Source organism: Larimichthys crocea, chromosome XVI (genome assembly GCF_000972845.2).
Source record: "Larimichthys crocea isolate SSNF chromosome XVI, L_crocea_2.0, whole genome shotgun sequence".
NCBI lineage: Eukaryota > Metazoa > Chordata > Actinopteri > Sciaenidae > Larimichthys > Larimichthys crocea.
Window position 1 is genome coordinate 10,467,196 of NC_040026.1, and position 18,187 is coordinate 10,485,382.

Consider the following 18,187-nt stretch of genomic DNA (forward strand, 5'->3'; position numbering starts at 1 on the left):
GACTGGCCAGCAGCCAATCAGAGCCTTGTTTACACTCGGTGATTGACAGCAATCTGGCACCGTGCCAGCCAATCAGGAGCCTCGCAGGGACGAAGCCCCGAGTTTTAACCCTTTGCCTCCACGTATAAACAAACCTGGACGCGGGAATATTAGCCTATAGCAGCTCATATATTTCGACATGGAAACACACAAGCCCGTATCCTTCCACTTTTAATTGGCTAAATTAGTGAACCGTGCGCTAGGCTAACCCCGGGGACAGTAATGCTTTCAAATTACGCAGTGATTCAATTTGCCCGTGTGTGTGTGTGTGTATGTATGAATGTGTGTGTGTGTGAGACAGACACAGCACACAGGTAAACAGACATACAGCCATAAAAATAGAAAATACTGAATCTCCTGCAGCCTATGTTGTTTAAATTTACGTGTACCTTCTAAACCTTCCCCCAAATGCACATAAACATAAAGCAACTTTATTAACCCTTTCTCCATAATAGGCCACCTGCGTCAAGTGTCGTTTCTAATGTTATGAAGTGACAGGTTTTATATATATATAGATAGATATATATATAGGATATAATATAATATATAGATATATATAATATATATATATATATAATAGATATATAGTATAGATAAATAATTATGTAGGCGATATTGGTGGATTTAAGTGAGCTGCTACAGAAGGAATGCATGTTCATGTTCAGAGCGGAACACGCACTATCAGAGCAGGCTTTGGCTTTGTGGAGAATTAGATTTGATCAAATCCTCCTTTTCAGATTTACTCCCAGCATCCCAGTGGACACATTTTATATATCAAACTTACACTTTTTTTTTTACTCTTTTTGTTTTTTTTCCCTTCCTCAAATAGGAACAGAGAGCGTCGTTGTATAAATAAAAACGGACTGAACTTAACTTTATCCTATTAATTACACTCTCAAACCGTCTCTTATCTTTATGTGGTCGCACATATGCGCGTTCGTTGCATTTGCAAACACACACACACACACACACACACACACACACACACACACACTGTCCAATAAATCACACGCAGATAACTGCAAATAAGGATTTATTTAGCAAAAACACATGCAGTGGTACGGAGTGAGAAAGAGAAGCGGATCTCCCTAAAGGAGCATCAATAAAACTATCACATCATCGCTGTCACAGAGCAAAATAACGAAACACTCAGAGAGCACATGCAGCATTTGAACCGAGCTTGCAGTGGGATCACACAGAATAGGCTAGATGCTGTTTGCTCTCCACCAGTGATCAGAAAGTGCAGGCAAGCGCTGCACGACTCCCCGGCTCCTCTCCTCTCCGCACACTGAACAGCGTCCCGAGCTGTGCCGCCTGTCTCCTCGCATTTGCTTGTGCACGCAGTGCGCCGAGGGCTGCAAATCAAACGCCCGCCGTTTCGCTCCGCGGCTCCTGCGGCTTCCTCATTGGCTCGGAGCGGCAGCCAATGGCAGCGTGTGTTTACCGTCGAAGCAGGGGAGGGGAGGGGAGGAGGGGGGGTTTAGGGTGGTATGTGTGTGTGTGTGTGTGTGTGTGTGTGTGTGTGTGTGTGTGTGTGTGTGTGTGTGTGTGGAGGAGGTGGGGGTGTGTGTAAGAAAAGGGTAGGGTGGGGCGGCGGCGGCGGTGGAGGGGGGGCGCCTCACGGGCACGCTTTCACATTGTCGTTCTCAAACCAATAGGCCTGCGCGTTCACCCCTCCCCGCGCACACACACGCACACACCCCTCCATCCTCCTTCTCCACCTCCTCCTCCTCCTCCTCCTCCCGGCGTGTCTGAGTCTCAGGCTGCATGAACGAGCCTCGATTCACTACAAGCCCGAACTTCCACGATGCGTCTCTCCCATACCTCAACTGACTGCACAGCACAGTCTGCAGCAGCATAGTATGTAATCAATCCCACATGTTTCACCTCTGCGACTCGGGGATTTTCACTTTGAAATATTTTTGTACTTTTTCTTTCATTATACCCTACTCGCCATGCAATGGATATAACTTACGAGTAAGTAGAAAATGAATTTAGAGCTGTGTTTTCTGATCTTTAGTGGCTGTGGCTGGATGTCGGTTTTAGCTTCATGTGCTGCACGCAGGAGAGGATGATCAAAATTGAGCGTTTTATTTAAATGAAGATGCGTCTATTTTTTTTTTTAAATAAATACTTCGCTGTTATTCACTGTCACACCTTTTTAGAGAAGTAAAATGCAAACTGATGTGACTCTGCAACCGCTTCCAGAACAATGTCTCTCATTCTGTAATTATAATATTGGCATTAAAGCAAACCATACCTCCTGTCCTGACAGTATTTTGAAGGATTTGTTGCGGATATCTTATTGTTTTCTCTCCTGTCCAGTGTGGAGAGCTGAGCTGAGCTGAGGTCGGTGTGTGTGCGTGTGTGTGTGTGCGTGTGTGTGTGTGTCACTTTTTGATCTGACCTCTCTTCACAGCCAAATTACTTGTGTGTTTCTAATTCATTCAGAGGACTATTCAAAACCACTCGCTTTTCAGCGCGCTTCCTCACGCCTGTAGTTTTATAGTCGCCAAATTGTAGATTATTCTTTGTTAGTTTCCTATTGTGTGTGTGTTCGTGTGTGTGTGTGTGTGTGTGTTTTGAGAGGGAAGGAGACAGGGCAGTTTATTGCAAACTGCAGTGCTCCCTGCATCCCCCCCTTCGGTATGAAGGCTGTGCAGACGCCGGACTGTCTTCGGCTCCGCTGGGCTTGTCTCCCTTATTTAGCTGGGCTCTGAATATCCGGGTTTAGTGTCCCCGGTTATGTTTTGTGACTTTACTTTATTGCAAAATTGTCGAGGTTAATGAGCTGGCCTCTGAACGAGACAAAAGTAGATGCCTTTTTAAATTCCTTTTTTATCTTTTGTCTAAAGGTCCACACATATATGTATTTAATAGATTTGTGTTCAAAACGTGATTATATTTTTCTGAAAATCACAATTATATGGGGATTTGCTGGCTTTTGTGCTAAGTTCAAAGAATGTCGTTTTGACCAGTGTTGGCTACTTTTGTAGGGGGGATTTTCGTCTGGCGATAGTTTGACCCTTTGCAGGGCAGTGATGGTGGAGGTGTGTGCGCGTTTGGAGAGGTGTGTGTGTGTGTGTGTTTGGGATTGTGTATGGCATTTGGGAGAGTCTGGGTGAAGTGGAAGGAAGTCTGAACGCCTTCCACGTACACACACACACACACACACACACACACACACACACACACACGGACACACTACAGCAGATCCAAATGATCATTTTCTCCCAAAAACTGTTACGCGCGATCTGCTCACGTCGTTCTGTTTGCGTGGCGTGCGATAACATGGGATTTAGATTCAGGTTGTTAAATGTAGCCTGAGTGGCTCTCTGTTGACGCGGAATGTAAACATGTAGGACGTGTGTTTACGGCCTGAAAATTTAAAAATGTATAGACAAATGTCAGACGAGAGTGGTTTATGATTGATGTCCCGTAGAGAAGGGCCATTGTTTCTCACAGCCTAGGGGACAGAAGAGAGTCCATTTTGCCTTCCCAGTGCGCTTGCAGTAGCCTGCATTTCTCTCCTTTTTTTACCTTCATATTTTTTCCTCATGCTGTCGACTGGATGTACTAGTCAAAATGATAACATGGTACTCACAAACAAAAGGGTTACTAAATTATTTAAATATATTCGCACTATATTGCAAAATATCCGCATGGGAAACATTTGGATATTTGCATGCATTGGATATTTTTATGTTTGGACGCGCAACACACACATTTATTTTCAGGCTCTGTCAAAGCTGCTGAACTTTGGAGATCCCCCCCACCTCTCTCTCTGTCTGTCTCTCTCTCTCTCTTCTCAAAACACAATTCCTGAAAGTTGGGAGTCCTTGAGCAGCTTGTGTGTGAGAAAGTGTGTGTGCGTAAAAAGGGAGACTTGAATATCCGAGCTCATGCAGCCTATATTCTTATGCACTTCATAAGCCCCTGGTTCACCAGAGCATTTGATATTTTCTTTGTTCCTTTATCGTTGATTCCTGGGAGGTGCTATCAGCATCTACAGAGCGCTAGATGGACGTGCCATGCATTGAAAGGCCTAATAGATGGACTACTGAGGTGTGTTTGGCGAACGCAGGCACCCAGCTCTCCCTATCTGAACGTCACATGGAGCCCTATTTAAGTAAATGACCTAGGCTATAAGGCATACATATAAAGTCGATGATTTCCTAGTCTATTTCACTGTTTATTGCCCCGCTCTTTCGCACTGGAGCATAAAGGTGATTTGATTTGTGTTTGTGATTACAGTGTAGCCTACATATACTGTATATGTAGCAGAGATGCATGGTGTTTGCCATTGCCAGAAGGCGAGGGGCCATTGCTGCTGCTGCTGACTCCGTAGGAGTTGATAGAAATAGCTGTTTTATCGCCGGTTTCATTAATAAGCAACACCACAAACAAGAATCCTGGTTACAACAGTGCTAACTATAAAAAAAAAAAGGCCAAAGATTAAAAGGTGAAACAAGTTAGATAAATGCGTAAAAAACAGCCATCAGTCAAGTCAGATTTAATTTATAAAAGCTATACATCAAACACTATTGATCCAAAGCAGAAATATGTGTGTGTGTGTGGTTACTGGATCCTATATCAGCACCATGTTTCACTGCCTTTCTTTCTTTTCTTTTTTTCTTTTTTTTTGAAAATTGAAATTAAAGAATATCTTCTAAAGTGTCACAACCACGTGTTAAATGTGAGCACCGTGGATCAGATTTTATGACAGCAGAGCGATGAAAGAAATCAAACTTTATTTACATAAACAACAATCATTTCAGTTTGAGGCACTGTGGGGACTCCAAGGTTGTTGTTTTTTTTGGGTGGGGGGGGGGCTTTAGTCGTCATAATTTAGGGTAAAAACAACTGCTTTTGTGCGTTCTTGCTCAGAAGTGTTGTGCAAATGGGTTTCTTCATATTTTAGTGCAAGAGCCCCCGAGGTCCAGCTTGTTTATGACCAGTCCTTGTTCAGTCTAAAGACTTAACAGCTCGTCCTTCATCGAGAAAGGCTCTTTACCGCTGTGAACTCTTGTACTGTATATGCACCATTTGTTTGTACCTGAGCCAAATCTCTCCCCCTTTCCTTTCCATTCTTTTCGCTGATAAAGAAAGCTCCCGTGTGCGTTATTTGCATCGTGTTTGGTCACAGGATGAAGCGGGGGGGGAGAGCAGGAGAGAGGGGAGGGTAAAGAGAAGGGGGAGGCAAAGACTCTCCACTGTTGGGGCCAACGATGTAGTGCAGGGTAAATCCACATAAACTCAGTTCAGCCACCTTTTTATCTGCAGGACAGACTTTACTCACCTTCACCGTGCTGGCATAAATCGCCCTTAAATGAAACGCAGAGACAAAGCAGTGAGGATAATATGTAAATGTGGTCTTTTCAAACGTTTTTTTTTTTTTTTTTTGTCAAATTTGAATTGCTTTTGTAAATGCTGGTTGTTTGTCTAAACACGAACAGCGACTGTCTCTCAGTTCAGCCTTTTCTTCAGCACTTACATCCCTGGTTGGCTCATTATTGTCAGCGCTTTGACGTGTCTCCTGCTCTCTCTTTTGTAGGACATGACGGGGACTCAGTTTCTACCTTGCAAAGCCAAAACTCCGCTCAATGCGAGGGGAGCCCGAAGTTCATAAAAGGGATTATTTGCATCTGGGTGCCTGAGACCTTCGGTGCCTCCGGATTTTACTTTGGATTTGGGATTTATCGGTTCTCACCGGGATGGAAAGCCGAGATTTCGCTCCTCCGCACCACCTCCTGACGGAGCGGAGCGCGTTGGTTCACAGCGCCGCGTCTCGGATGGCGCCAGGCGGCCACGGCTCCGTGCAGCACCCCGCTCACTTCCAGCCGGGGAAATACTACTCATCCCACCTCTCCATGGGTCCGCACTCAGGTCAGTTTTGAAAGCAGCTCTTTTCATGTGTATAAATGACAAGTATGGATATAGAAAAAAGTCAGTTCCTCTCTTTTGTCTGAAGCATATGTTCTCCATATTACAAACTTGGGAAGCTCTGTGGGACGAACTAGAATTTACTGTGGAAGGAAATTGCTCAGATTTTGTGAGGCATTTAGAAATTAGCAAAAAAAATGCGCGGGCATGTTAAAGACTTTTATGCTTTTACTTAATTTAATGACCTGTTTATGACATAGCTGCTTTCTGCGTGTAATATATGGAAATAAATATCTGTCAGGTTAGTGTTTCAGCCTCGCGTAAAATCAGAATATACAAACATGGGTGGGAAATTTCCGCTTTAAAGAGAAGAAAACTTCTCTGGCAAATTAGATTAACTAAATTTACGGCACACCTCCTTTTTTGTTTTGTTTTAAACCTCTCATGATTTTAGACATATTCCAGGATTATTCGACTTCATCACACAGGGATTATTAGACGTTTCCAGTAGCATAATCTTGTCATAGATTTATATGCTTTCATCAATTAGTAAAGTACTAATCATTGTCATTTGATGTAATTAATTAGAATTGGGTAATTCCACTGCTTATATTTCCCATTAAACAATAAATTAAAGCTATTAGCTGAGCACGTCCCTTGTTTCTGCTGTTGTGTGTGTGTGTGTGTGTGTGTGTGTGGCTCCAAGGTGCATGGTGGTTTGGTGCTGGTTGGGTTCTATACGCACATGCTGGTTTGTACTGGTCACAAACTGGGGGTCGAAGTTGTGGTGGTGGTGGTGGTGGGGGACTAGATGGGGAGCTCTGGCTAATAGAAGTGCGGGTAATACCAGAAAATCCGGTTTCTATATTGAGCGGGGACGTGACGGGGTGCGAATGGGTTGACAGTGCATGCATTAGATTTAACAAGTAGCTTTGGTATCCTGTCTCAATAGGAGGGGGGTGGAGGGGGTGGGAAGGTGTGTGTGTGTGTGTGCGTGTAGAGAGAGAGAGAGAGAGAGAGAGAGAGGCTTGAAATCATACAGTGTCCATACACTGGACTAGCTGGATGAATGTAAACGTGCCCGATGAGAAATCTCATTAATTATCATTTGCAAATGCAGCGGGTTCTTTAAACAGACGCTGAGATTCGGGCCTATGAATGATATCGTCTGTTGTGTGTAGGATCCACACATCCCCTGTCCCCACTTATCTGCATATTCATTAGTTTTACAACACAACAGCAAAACCGACGCAGACATTCAGTCCGGTGCTTTAACTCTTAAAAAAAAAAAAAATTAAGAACAAAATAGTTTCCACATTTCATGTGAACACATGAAACTGGACGCAGTGTTTGCAGAAAGAGCTGGATCAGTTTCACTGATTTGGTGTTGCTCATAGGTGAGGTTCTGGTTCTGATCTGGAAATAAAATGATGTTTTATTTATTAGTTTGTCTTCAGAAATGTTTTCACCTGCTTCAAAACTCTAAAGAGAACAAAGCTGCCAATTTATTAATACGTACAGAATATGTTTTTATTTCCTGTAATCAATTTACAGTATATTCAGTGTATGTAATATTTATTTCCTGTAATCAATTTACAGTATATTCAGTGTATGTAATACGACAAGATTTATATTTATTATTTCCTATAATTCATAATTTTAAAAAAAATCTAAAATGTATTATGTATCTATTCTAAATAATATTTACCGCCTATGTCTAAGAAATGTGTTAATGTCTACAGCATGTATTGTATTATGTATTATTCTACAATACAAGTAAGCATCATGGTATGATACATATTAAATAATTAACATAATTATAGTTCTACATGCTGATATATTTAAATATATTATCCAATAACTCAAACAGTATAATTTATTCTGTATTGATAAAATATTTAATATATTTCATGAGACATTTAGCTGCACGTCTGCTTTAAATTGGACTAAAATGATTTTTGTCATTTTTAACATTTTTCAAGCTATAACTGAGGCTGCGTTAACAAACATCCAACGCGTGCAACAATTTAAACAGATTTATCCTCAACTTTGACTGGTGCTGCTCCTCGCTGACATGTATTATGGTCTAATTTAAAAATGATTCTGTGATGTTAAAAAGGAGGAGAGAAAAAAAAAAGTGTAGTAATGCAGGGTGATAATGCTATTGAAATATATTCAAGAGGGCCTCTCACTGGGTCTCAAGGTGCATGACACTGTATTGAGATTCCAGATATCCAGACTCTCCATGCATGTCCCTGATGGGGTTTTGACTGACATGATGGGCATAGAGGATTGTTGTTTTGGGATGGGGGTTGGGGTACGTGTGTGTGTGTGTGTGTGTGTGTGTGTGTGTTTGCTGGGAGGTTAGGATGGGGGTTACCTTTGTGCTTGCCCCCCTTAGAGATTCAGAAAGCTGTATGCCTGGCCTTAGGCCTCGGCACAGGGGGTAGATATGATGTGGGGCTGGTCATACCAGGGCAGGAGGGGGGGGGGGTTATGATGGAGGGGATTGTTTCAGATCTTTGGAAAGAGAGAGAGACACACACACAGACACACACACATTTTTTTTTTTACCTTCTCACAAGACCAAACTGGGTGTATCACTTGCAGAAATTCAAAGTAAAAAAAAAAAACCTCCTCTCATTCCCTGTGTTCCTTCATTCCCGGAAAACCTGCAATCCATCAATTTGCCGAAGCCTCTTATTTAGATCAGCATGGTGTCTGCTTGAATATGGTCGCGCTTGACAAGGTGATGGAATGACAGCCGCATACCAACGCCATAAGACGCAGCCTCCATTTGATAAAACCCCACAATGATATTACACAGGCGTTTAGATTACTGATAGGAGCAGTGGGAAAGCCTTTGTCTCTCTCTCTGTCTGTCTGTTTCTCTTTCCCCTCCCTGTTTCACTGCTTTGCTTTTATTACAGTCTCTCCCTCTCTTTCTTCCCTTTTTTCTGTGATGTTAGCCCCCTGGGCAGTGCTTGTGTAAGTGTGTGTGTGTGTGTGTGTGTGTGTGTGTGTGTGTGTGTGTGTGTGTGTGTGTGATTAAGGTTAGGTTTAGCCTGCAGTAGCACAGGTGTGCAGTATTATGGAGGGCGTGGCAGAGCTTGTCATTGAACAGGTGTGTTACTTCCCAGACAGCAGACGGTTTTTGTTTACATGGCTGTGTATGTGTGAGAGAGTGTGTGCGTGTGTGTGACCTAATAATACAGACAGAAAGAGCTTACATTCATGTTACATGTGTGCACACTTGCACAGCTGTGCACACACACACACACACACACACACACACACAGTCCTTAAAGGGTTTCTCTCTTAAGCTGCGTGTGTTTCGTGCTTTGAAAAAGTAATAAACCATAATCAGAATGTTTTGGTTAGACTAGATAACCTCTCTGCCTTGTCTCTTTCTTTTCTCTCAATCTTTCCTCTTTGGCCTTCTCCCACTGACCTTTTTCTTCTTCTTCTTCTTCTCCTCTCGCTATCATTTCCTCTCCTTTCTTTCCGTTCACTGTTGTTAGTGAAGCACAAGACTCTGCTCTTAATGTTTGTAGCAGCATGTGTGTGTGTGTGTGTGTGTGCGTGCGTGTGTTGCATACAGCCGCCCTGTCCATTCATCACGATGCTGTCAGTAATGTCGCTCCTCTCTTGGAAGTTTCTCAGCTTTAGCTTTGATCGTCATGGCAGCACAGACGAGGCACGCCCCTTCACCTTCTTACCTGCACACACACACACACCTTCACATGCAAACAACTTGCATGACGTGTAGAGAAAAAGATGTGTGTGTGAGAGTTTGGAAGTTTCTGTGTGTGCACATGCTTGTGCAATTAGAGACACAGAGCTCTGTAGTGAGTATGGATATCCATTTGTGTGCGAGTGTGTGTAGGGTACTGGTTATGTTAAGACAATAGTGAAGGAAGGAAGGAAGGAAGGACCTATATATGAAGAGGGTGAAAAGAGAATGTAAATGATAGATGGATAGAGAAGAGAAAGGAAAGGAGGAGTAGAGGCAGTAGAGAGGCTGAGTGTTTCCACCTGGTTGGTAATCCAGTCAGATTACCACCGCCTGACGGCACCCACTGGCCGCCATCCCCGACTCCTCAGCCTGCCGTCTCCGCTGCCTCTCAAGAGTGAAAGCGAGAGAGAGAGGAGACGCTTGCCTCTGTGTGTGTGTGTGTGTGTCTGTGTGCAAGATGAGTCAGCAGTGGATGAGCCTCAGACAGGCCCAACCCCCACCTCACCTCACCAACGCTACCCAGGGTACAAGGGGCACATCCTGGGTGCAGCGTGCAAGACGACCCCCTGTGTGGAAGAGACAGCTGGTGGAGGCTGCAGCCAGCCGAGTTGCGATTGGATGCAAGGAAGGAAGGAACAGAGTGTAAAATATCCATCCAGTTTGAGAAAGAAATATACTAAATATCAAAATGGACTCAGATGGGGCGGTCGGTAGTGTAGTGGGTTAAGCGGCCGCCCCGTGTGTGGAGGCTATAGTCCTTTAGATTTACCTCATACCCATGAGTAGAAAAAACACCCAAAATTACTGTTGGGTTATTTACCCAAACTAAAATATGGCACAGTTGTGACCTTTTCAAAATTTACATGTCACTAATATCTATCCTTTGCAGTTTTACACGTCATGTGCACCTTTGTGGTAGTTCAAAATTATTGTATTTTAGTTAACACTTAAATAGAGATCGAGCAGTGATTTTTAGTATTAGGGTTAATTTTCATCTAAAGACATTCGTTAAGTACTCACACACCCCGTGCACATTTTTTATTTTTATTTTTTTAGAAAAATCACATTTTGCATAAACACTATTTTGTTTGTCAACCTCTTAATATTATAAACACGGTTTTACACCCACATCAGAACTTTATTACTCTAAAGTTAAAATAAAATATGCAGCAAGGGCAAAGAAATCAGTTAAATGAGTCTGACTGTTTGAAATTTGTTGATGCATTAACAGCATTAAGTCATTAAGTCATTAAGTAAAGTCATTAAAGTCATTTCCATTACAAATGAGACTCCTGTGTATGCCTTGATATTTCAAGCAAACTATGGCACATCTTTTAAATATATTCCTGAATGTTTCACTGCATCTAATCAAATTGACCTCAGAGTGACTGTGACCGAGATTTGAGTAAAAGGTCACATCAAATGGAAAGATAAAAAAAAATTTGAATATATTAACTGAAGCTCTTTTTGATGTTGGAGTTTTGAGTGAAGCGAGCGTTTGTTCTGGAGCACATTTGCTGCGCTGACAGAAGACTTTTGTCTCATCTCCAACTCTCATCCAACATGTGAACAGCTGCTTATTGTCGGTAGCAGTGATTTGAAGGGAGTGGGGTGCGTTTGGTTGCGACATCTCCGGGGTGTGAACACACACCACCATCTGATGACTTGGCATGTGAACGGAGAGCGCCAGACTTCCTGTGTCCATGTGCTCTTTCTTCTCTCAATCTCTCCTCTACCCCTTTTTCTTTTTCTTCTTCTTCTTCTTCTTCTTCTTCTTCTTCTCCTTCTTCTTCTTCTGTCCCTCGCTGGCCAGACCTCCCCTCTGCCCGTCTTCCTCACTTCTCCTTAACCACATGCTCCCCCTCCCTCTTCCTCCTCTCCTTCTGCTTTCCTCTTTCACTTCCCCTTCACTCTGCGTTCGTTCCTCTCGGCTTTTTCAAGTGGTCCTCCAGCACTCCTCCCTCCTCCTCCTCCTCCTCCTCCTCTTCCTTCTCACAGCCATGTGTGCCTCCCCACTCCTCTCTCTCGCTCTCCCATCTATCCTCTCTTCTCAATCGATCCCCCCACCTCTTATATCCAGCTCCCATCTCTAACTCCCCACACACCCATCGCCTCCTCGCGTTGTTAGCAGACCAGCTTCTCTCAGCACTCCTCCTATTTCTGTCTCAATTTCAGCCTGCTTCCTCTCCTTTTCCACATTGCCTCATTTGTTTCCCCCCCACCCATACCCTCCTCTCTTCTTGCCTCCCCCCACCATTCGGCCGGTTGTTAACGGGCCCGTCCCGGTGCTACTCGGCCCATGGCCAACTCACTAAATCAGAAACGATTGGAGGATTTGGCAAGAGGGAGTGAGAGCTCAGCGCGCCGCCTTTGAAGTCAGAGAAACGAGAGAAAAATGACATTTTAAACAGCCCGCAAAACACAAGGCTAAAACAGCTTCTTACTCTGTACAGGAGGAGGGGGTGCCAGGTGTGTGTGTGTATTCATTTAAGAATACAATATAAGATGTTTTATGTGAATATGTGGCTCCTGTGGCTAGTATTCATGATACAAATGCATGTCACAAGATATGTGAAAAGAAAGAGTGTGCACAAATGTGTGTGTGTGTCTGCGTGTGTGCGTCTGCAGACACTATAATTCCCTGCTATTTTATGGCTTTCCACTTCTTCAGAGAGGTCAAGGCAATCCCCTGTTTACGCCATGTGACAGAGAGGTGACATCACTTAGCGAAAGGAGGGGGGCAGACATGATGTCAGAGTCTCGCCAGATCCACAGGTCTGCACCCCCTGAAAACAGCGACGGTGCAACCACAGCAACCCTTATCGCGGCAGCAACCGACACCTGAGACTGACCGGCTTTTATTCGTCTCAGGGTCACATATATGCCTGACTCATCGTCACTCGAGCTGACTTGTTTGACTCAGCCGGGGCCCTTTCCTCGGCTGTTGTGTTTTGGTCCTCTATTCGATTCATTTCAGCTCTGTTTGGCTCATTCATATTGTAATGGCCTCCATTCAGGCGGGTCTATGTCCAGTTTGTTTTGCTGTCAGGGGCTCAGATGGATGGAGGGGGCCGTAGGTTCATCTGGAGGTGAGGTTAAAGAAGGCAGAGTGGTTGGACTGCCCCCTGAATCCCAGACCCTTCATGGTTTTTCAGAGTCATGCTGCTGCTGTCATACAGATTGAACAGATTGAGTATTTGGTGTGAAAGACAGCTAATGTGCTCTTAAATAGGAAAGAGGTTCATATCTGTGTGTGTGTGTGTGTGTTTGTGTGTGTGTGTGTGTGTGTGTGTGTGTGTGCGCATGTATGTGTGTGTGTGCATGTATATGTGTGCATGAATGTGTGTGTGTGCGTGTACGTGTGTGTGCGGGGGTGTGTGTGTGTGTGTGTGTGTGTGTGTGCGTGTGTGTGTGTGAGAATCCCCTCCCATGCTCTTGCCGGAGCTGAGAGTAGTGAGAAAGAAAACAAGGAAAGAGAGCACGAGAAAGAGAGGGGGGAAAAAAAACAAAAAAAAACAACAACAAAGATCCGTCATCAGTCATTCATGGCTAATCAGTCTCGTGGGACGTGCACACACACACACACACACCGCACCACACTACACACACACACAAACACACTCAGTCACACAGTGCTGAGGTCCTAATCCTACTGGGACTGCTTGTGCCTCTGTGTGTGCCTGTCTAAATTTTGGATCCAGGCTGATTAGAAGCAAACTCCCTTTTTCTACCCCTCTCTCTCTCTCTCTCTCTCGCTCTCTCCTTCTCCGTCTCTCTCTCTCTCTCTCTCTCTCTCTCTGTCTTCCCCTCTTCCTCTTTGATTGCTGGTAAAGTGTCTCTTCTCCATCTCTCTATTTTTCTCTTTTGTCTCTTTAATAACCGCCTACTGTCTTTTCCGGTCGTTTTGATGTGTGTTTTTGTAATGTTTGGAAGCATGCAAAACATAGGCACGTCTTTGTGTGTGTGTGTGTGTGTGTGTGTGTGTGTGTGTGTGTGGTGCGCACTTAAATCTGCTTTTGCATGTGTGTGTGAGAGAGTGTGCGTTTGTTTCATCAGAACCTCTCAGTGTTGTCTGTGTTTTATCATCTCTTCCATTTGTTTCAGCGTTGTCTGTCTGTAGATGTGGATGTTGTTAAAGTTTAATTACATATTATCATAATAATAAATAATCACAAAAGACAAATATCTTGAAAAGCATCATCATGGACATATAACATGCAAACGAGAGCGGTTTTTGGCTGATCAATCCTAAAATATCACGGAGCACTTTGTGTAAAAATGGTCCTCTTAAGTCTGTATATATGTGTTACATCCAGTCATGAAGTGAAGCTCTATCTCTACTGCGCACAGTTTGTCTTTTCTTGGTCGCCAGTGCTCATTATCATAATATTAATATGGATATTTTCTGATCTTAACATAAATCACGATACAAAATTACATTTATTGCTCAGACTGCGCCTACCTGTCTCCATGGCCTGGCTGTGTGTGCGTGCATCCTCATGGTTTTTAACAGCTTGTTCTTTTTGGATGTATTATTAAGGTGTGGTTTATTACCAGATAACTGTGTGTGTGTGTGTGTGTGTGTGTGTGTTTTGGCAATTTCTTTGGAATAGGTCAGGACATGGCCATGGATTAAAGTTAACCGTCGCCACGACGGATTTATTTGTGCAGATTGTCACACTCTGTAGCCAATGGTATTGTTTACAGCGTGTGCGCGCCTGACCAATGACGGTACGATGAAAGTTGAGCGCTGCGTCACAGAGCCGTGACGTCATTCTGCAAAGTTTAGTCAGCGTGTGAGAACTCGTCTGACGCAGAGAGTCTCCTGTTGTGTGCTACATGTGTGAAATAACAACCATAGTGTGGACTTTGTCTGCAGTTTGTCTGTGTGAACAGCTTCATCCAGCATCTCTGCCTCCTCCTCTGGCACCGTGAGTTACCATAGTTACGGGAACGCCCTGAAACTTTAGGATGATAATAATCAATAAGAAGTTTTTAATTAGTCTGACGGTACAAAATAATGAATGAAACCTGATAACAAACCATCAGACTGAAACTTGTCACAAGGCTGCAAAAGTTGCTCTCGTTGTTATTGAATCCTAGTGCTGTTAAGAGGCTCACTGGAAACAATATTATTATTATTATTAACAAATAATGATGAGAAGAAGAAGTAAAGGTTGTACTGTAGATGGTTGATTATTTGAAAGAGTAAAAGTTGAGACACACTTGAGTATAAAAAGAGTATCGCTTTGGTTTAATAGATTAAAAATTACATTGAAAAGACAATGAAAAAAAGTGTGAATAGAACAGCTCTTTAAAGCGTCAACCTGTGAAACACTGTTGGTCAAGTATTTAAACTCGATGTCTGCATTAGAGAACGTGGTTATGAGTGGAGCGGGGCTGTAAATCTTATCTTATTTTTTTTAGCACGTGTCAAGTAACGTTACCTGTAACATCTTTCAGAAATTGCAAATGGGGAATATGATTTGCCTGCAGCTCGGCTTTTTTTTGTTTGTTTGTTTGTTTGTTTGTTTTTGCTTTAATCCATGCATGGGTGGAATTTTTTTATGTGCCAATTTGCATTTTATTTCAGTTAGTCAATCAGCAGAAAATGTAATTCCAATATTGAGCAATTGTAAAGGGCAAAAATGCCAAATATTTGCTATTTTTTCCTCCTTCTTTTTAATATCCTTATCAAGGGAATATCTTTGGTTTTGGAGTGTGAGACATTGCATGGGGAATTTCTGATGGACATGTTTCACCATTTTCTGATAGACTAAATGATTAACTGAATAATCGAGAAAATAATTGGCAGACTGATAGACAATGAGAATAATTGTTAGTTGCAGCTCCCCCCTAAAATGATTTTTTTTCTTGCACTCCATCAGCTTCCTTTTCTTCATTCTTTCTTTTATTTATTTCCCCTTTCTCCCCCCTTCCCATCCTCTTTATTTCATCTCTGTGGATCTCTCCAATAATCTTTTATTCCTGTGTAAATATGACAGCAATGAGGGAATATAAAGAATGGAAAAGCCATGCTGAAATAAGGTCAGACTAGGTTATTCTCACCTGCTTTCTCTCTGTCTCTCTCTCTCGCTTCGTCACCAGGTTCCATCCTCTCTCTGTCTCTCTCTCACTCGCCCTATCCCTCCCTCCCTCCCTTCCCTCCCTCCCTCCCCCCTCCGCTCGCTCCCTTGTTGCCTCTCTCTCGTGTTCGCTGTCTGCTGATCCCGCTCTTCTCTCTTGTTCTTCCCCCTCACACACACTGGCACACACTGACTGTCTGACGCCCACACACGCGCACACATACAGTACACATGCAGACACACACACACACACAGGCAGACAGACAGACAGACAGACAGACAGACATACACACACACACTCTCACACTGACACCTGCATGTCGAGCCGTTGAGGGTCTAATTTAAGTAAAGTGCTTCTCTAGGAACCACAACCCCTCAGCTCACGATGATGGAGGGTGATACGGTGCGGCGTGGTTGAACACACACACACAGTTATACATAGACGCACACACACACATCCTGCTCCAGTGATATGGAGATATGACTCTCCGTTGTGTGGGATTGAAGGAAGCACTGTAGATGTCTTGTAAGTAGCATACTGTAATAATAATGTGATATTTGATCCCCGTTGGGAAATTCACCTTTTCTCGGCTGCTGGCAGATCAGACTGCAGGGTCAGTTACAGTGGTGGCAGAGCTGGGAGGGATTCAGTGTCTTGCTCAAGGACACTTCAGCAGGTTGGCTGCTGGCTGACATGGATATGCATGAATCTGGGTCTGCTGGTTAAAGGATGTTGTCCTCTTTGCTGCAAACGCCCTGCTGCTTCGCTTCTGCTGCGTAGGTGTGTTTGTTTCCACTGGAGTTTGGAGCTAACTTTAGCTGAAGCTGCACCGCTGTTGCAAATCTGAGGCCGCATTTACAAACCTTCATGGAAAAAATAGCAGGAAGTGTTTTGGTTTTGGTAAGTGTAGTCCACGATAAAAGTTAAGTCAGGACTGACCAAAATACATTTCAATTACTGTATGGCTTATCCTACATTTCTAAAGTTACAAAAAGAAACTCTTGAAAGCAAAGCGTAATCTAAATGTCCCTTTTTCCTAAAAATATTGGAGTACAAATGTATAAAAATACTCTTAATACATTTTGAACTATAAATTAAGTAGACCATAATTTTGTTTGCTGTAACTAGAGTACTTTGTGGATTTGTTGAACATCTTTAAGCATTTAGGGAGTCACATTTGAAGTCATATTTGAGTCCACATGAGCAATGTCTTTTAGCTCTATTTTTGGTCTCCACCAAGCAACTACTGAAATGTTTGTCTCTTTAGCTGCTAAATGCTCCACAATGTTCACCAGTTGATCATTATATCTGTCTACTGCAGCTGGAAATGGTGCTATGAAAGTAGTGAGCCTCAAATGAAACTGTTATGTTAGGGGGTAGAAAACCAAAACAATGAGCTGGATGATGCTAAAGTGCTCTGTAGAACCGAGGGGGACTCATATATAAAAATATTGATTACATCTGCTTTAGGGGATCGGTGGTTGGATTTAAATTGACAAACCAACAAAAGTGTTATTGCTGTGACCTGCATACAGCACAGTACTGCTTTTGAATTATAAATAATTAAAAAAATGAAACTGCAGAACATAAAATTCTACTTAAAAGTCAAATTTTTCTTGCCTACTTTGCATGGCTCTGTTTTATGTTAGCTTGTCTCACTGGAGGAAGATCACAGAATTAAACAATGTCTCAGCCAAGAAAAAATATTACTTTTTAAAAATTTCCACTGCGTAGCAGGTGAGTTAATTTAACTTAAACTTGTTTTGTGGAAACTGGCCTTGTGTCCTATAATTTTCTCCTGGCTCTCTTTTACTATTTCACTATTGAGGCCAAATATTGAACCATTGCACCACCCTGTCTCAACGCCACCCTGTCTATGGTTTTGAACCATAATTATAATCAGTAATAGTCAGTTAATAAGTAACAGAGTCACATACTGCAGCTCTAAAGAACATGTGTTTAATAGGGATTGTGTGCTAATGTACCATAGATTGTAATATGTAACCATAAAGTAGTAAAATGTTGATAAGTGGCGAACTTGCATTGTGTTTGAACTTGAGTAGATCATATTTATGATTCATGAAGAAACACATGTGGACCCGTTCATCTTTCCGTCTCCACTTTGCTCTCGGCTCACGGTGACGTGTTTTCTGTTAGACTCACTTTGTGCTCTTCCTGGTGTCTTGACCCCCGGTGTATTTCATGCAGCAGCAGGCACATGCATCTACAAATCACTAGAGTCTGTGTGTGTGTGTGTGTGTGTGTGTGTGTGTGTGTGTGTGTGTATGTGTATGTGTGTGTGTGTTTGCTGTGGCTGCACAGTGAATGGACCACAGGGGCGTGGCACAGGCATGTTGGACTACCAGAACTCCCAGAACAGGCTTCCTCACTTTTAACCAGAGTGGCAATGCAACTGTGGGAGTGATGGTGAGGGGGTTGCCA

The 18,187-nt window shown here is 43.0% G+C and overlaps 1 protein-coding gene across 7 annotated transcripts in view; it reads left to right on the top strand.

The window, feature by feature from the left end:
• bahcc1b (BAH domain and coiled-coil containing 1b) overlaps positions 1-18,187 on the top strand; it is a 91,876-nt gene that overhangs the window by 34,435 nt on the left and 39,254 nt on the right. For 3 of the 7 annotated variants that reach the window (XM_027289325.1, XM_027289328.1, XM_027289327.1), the window contains one exon: positions 5,594-5,925. In XM_027289325.1, the coding sequence (XP_027145126.1) occupies positions 5,754-5,925 (172 nt within the window). In that variant the 5' untranslated portion in view covers positions 5,594-5,753. Of the gene's footprint in view, positions 1-1,779; positions 2,017-5,174; positions 5,403-5,593; positions 5,926-18,187 lie in introns of those variants that run through there. The other 4 variants (XM_019272083.2, XM_019272082.2, XM_019272084.2 and 1 more) reach the window with 4 other exon arrangements.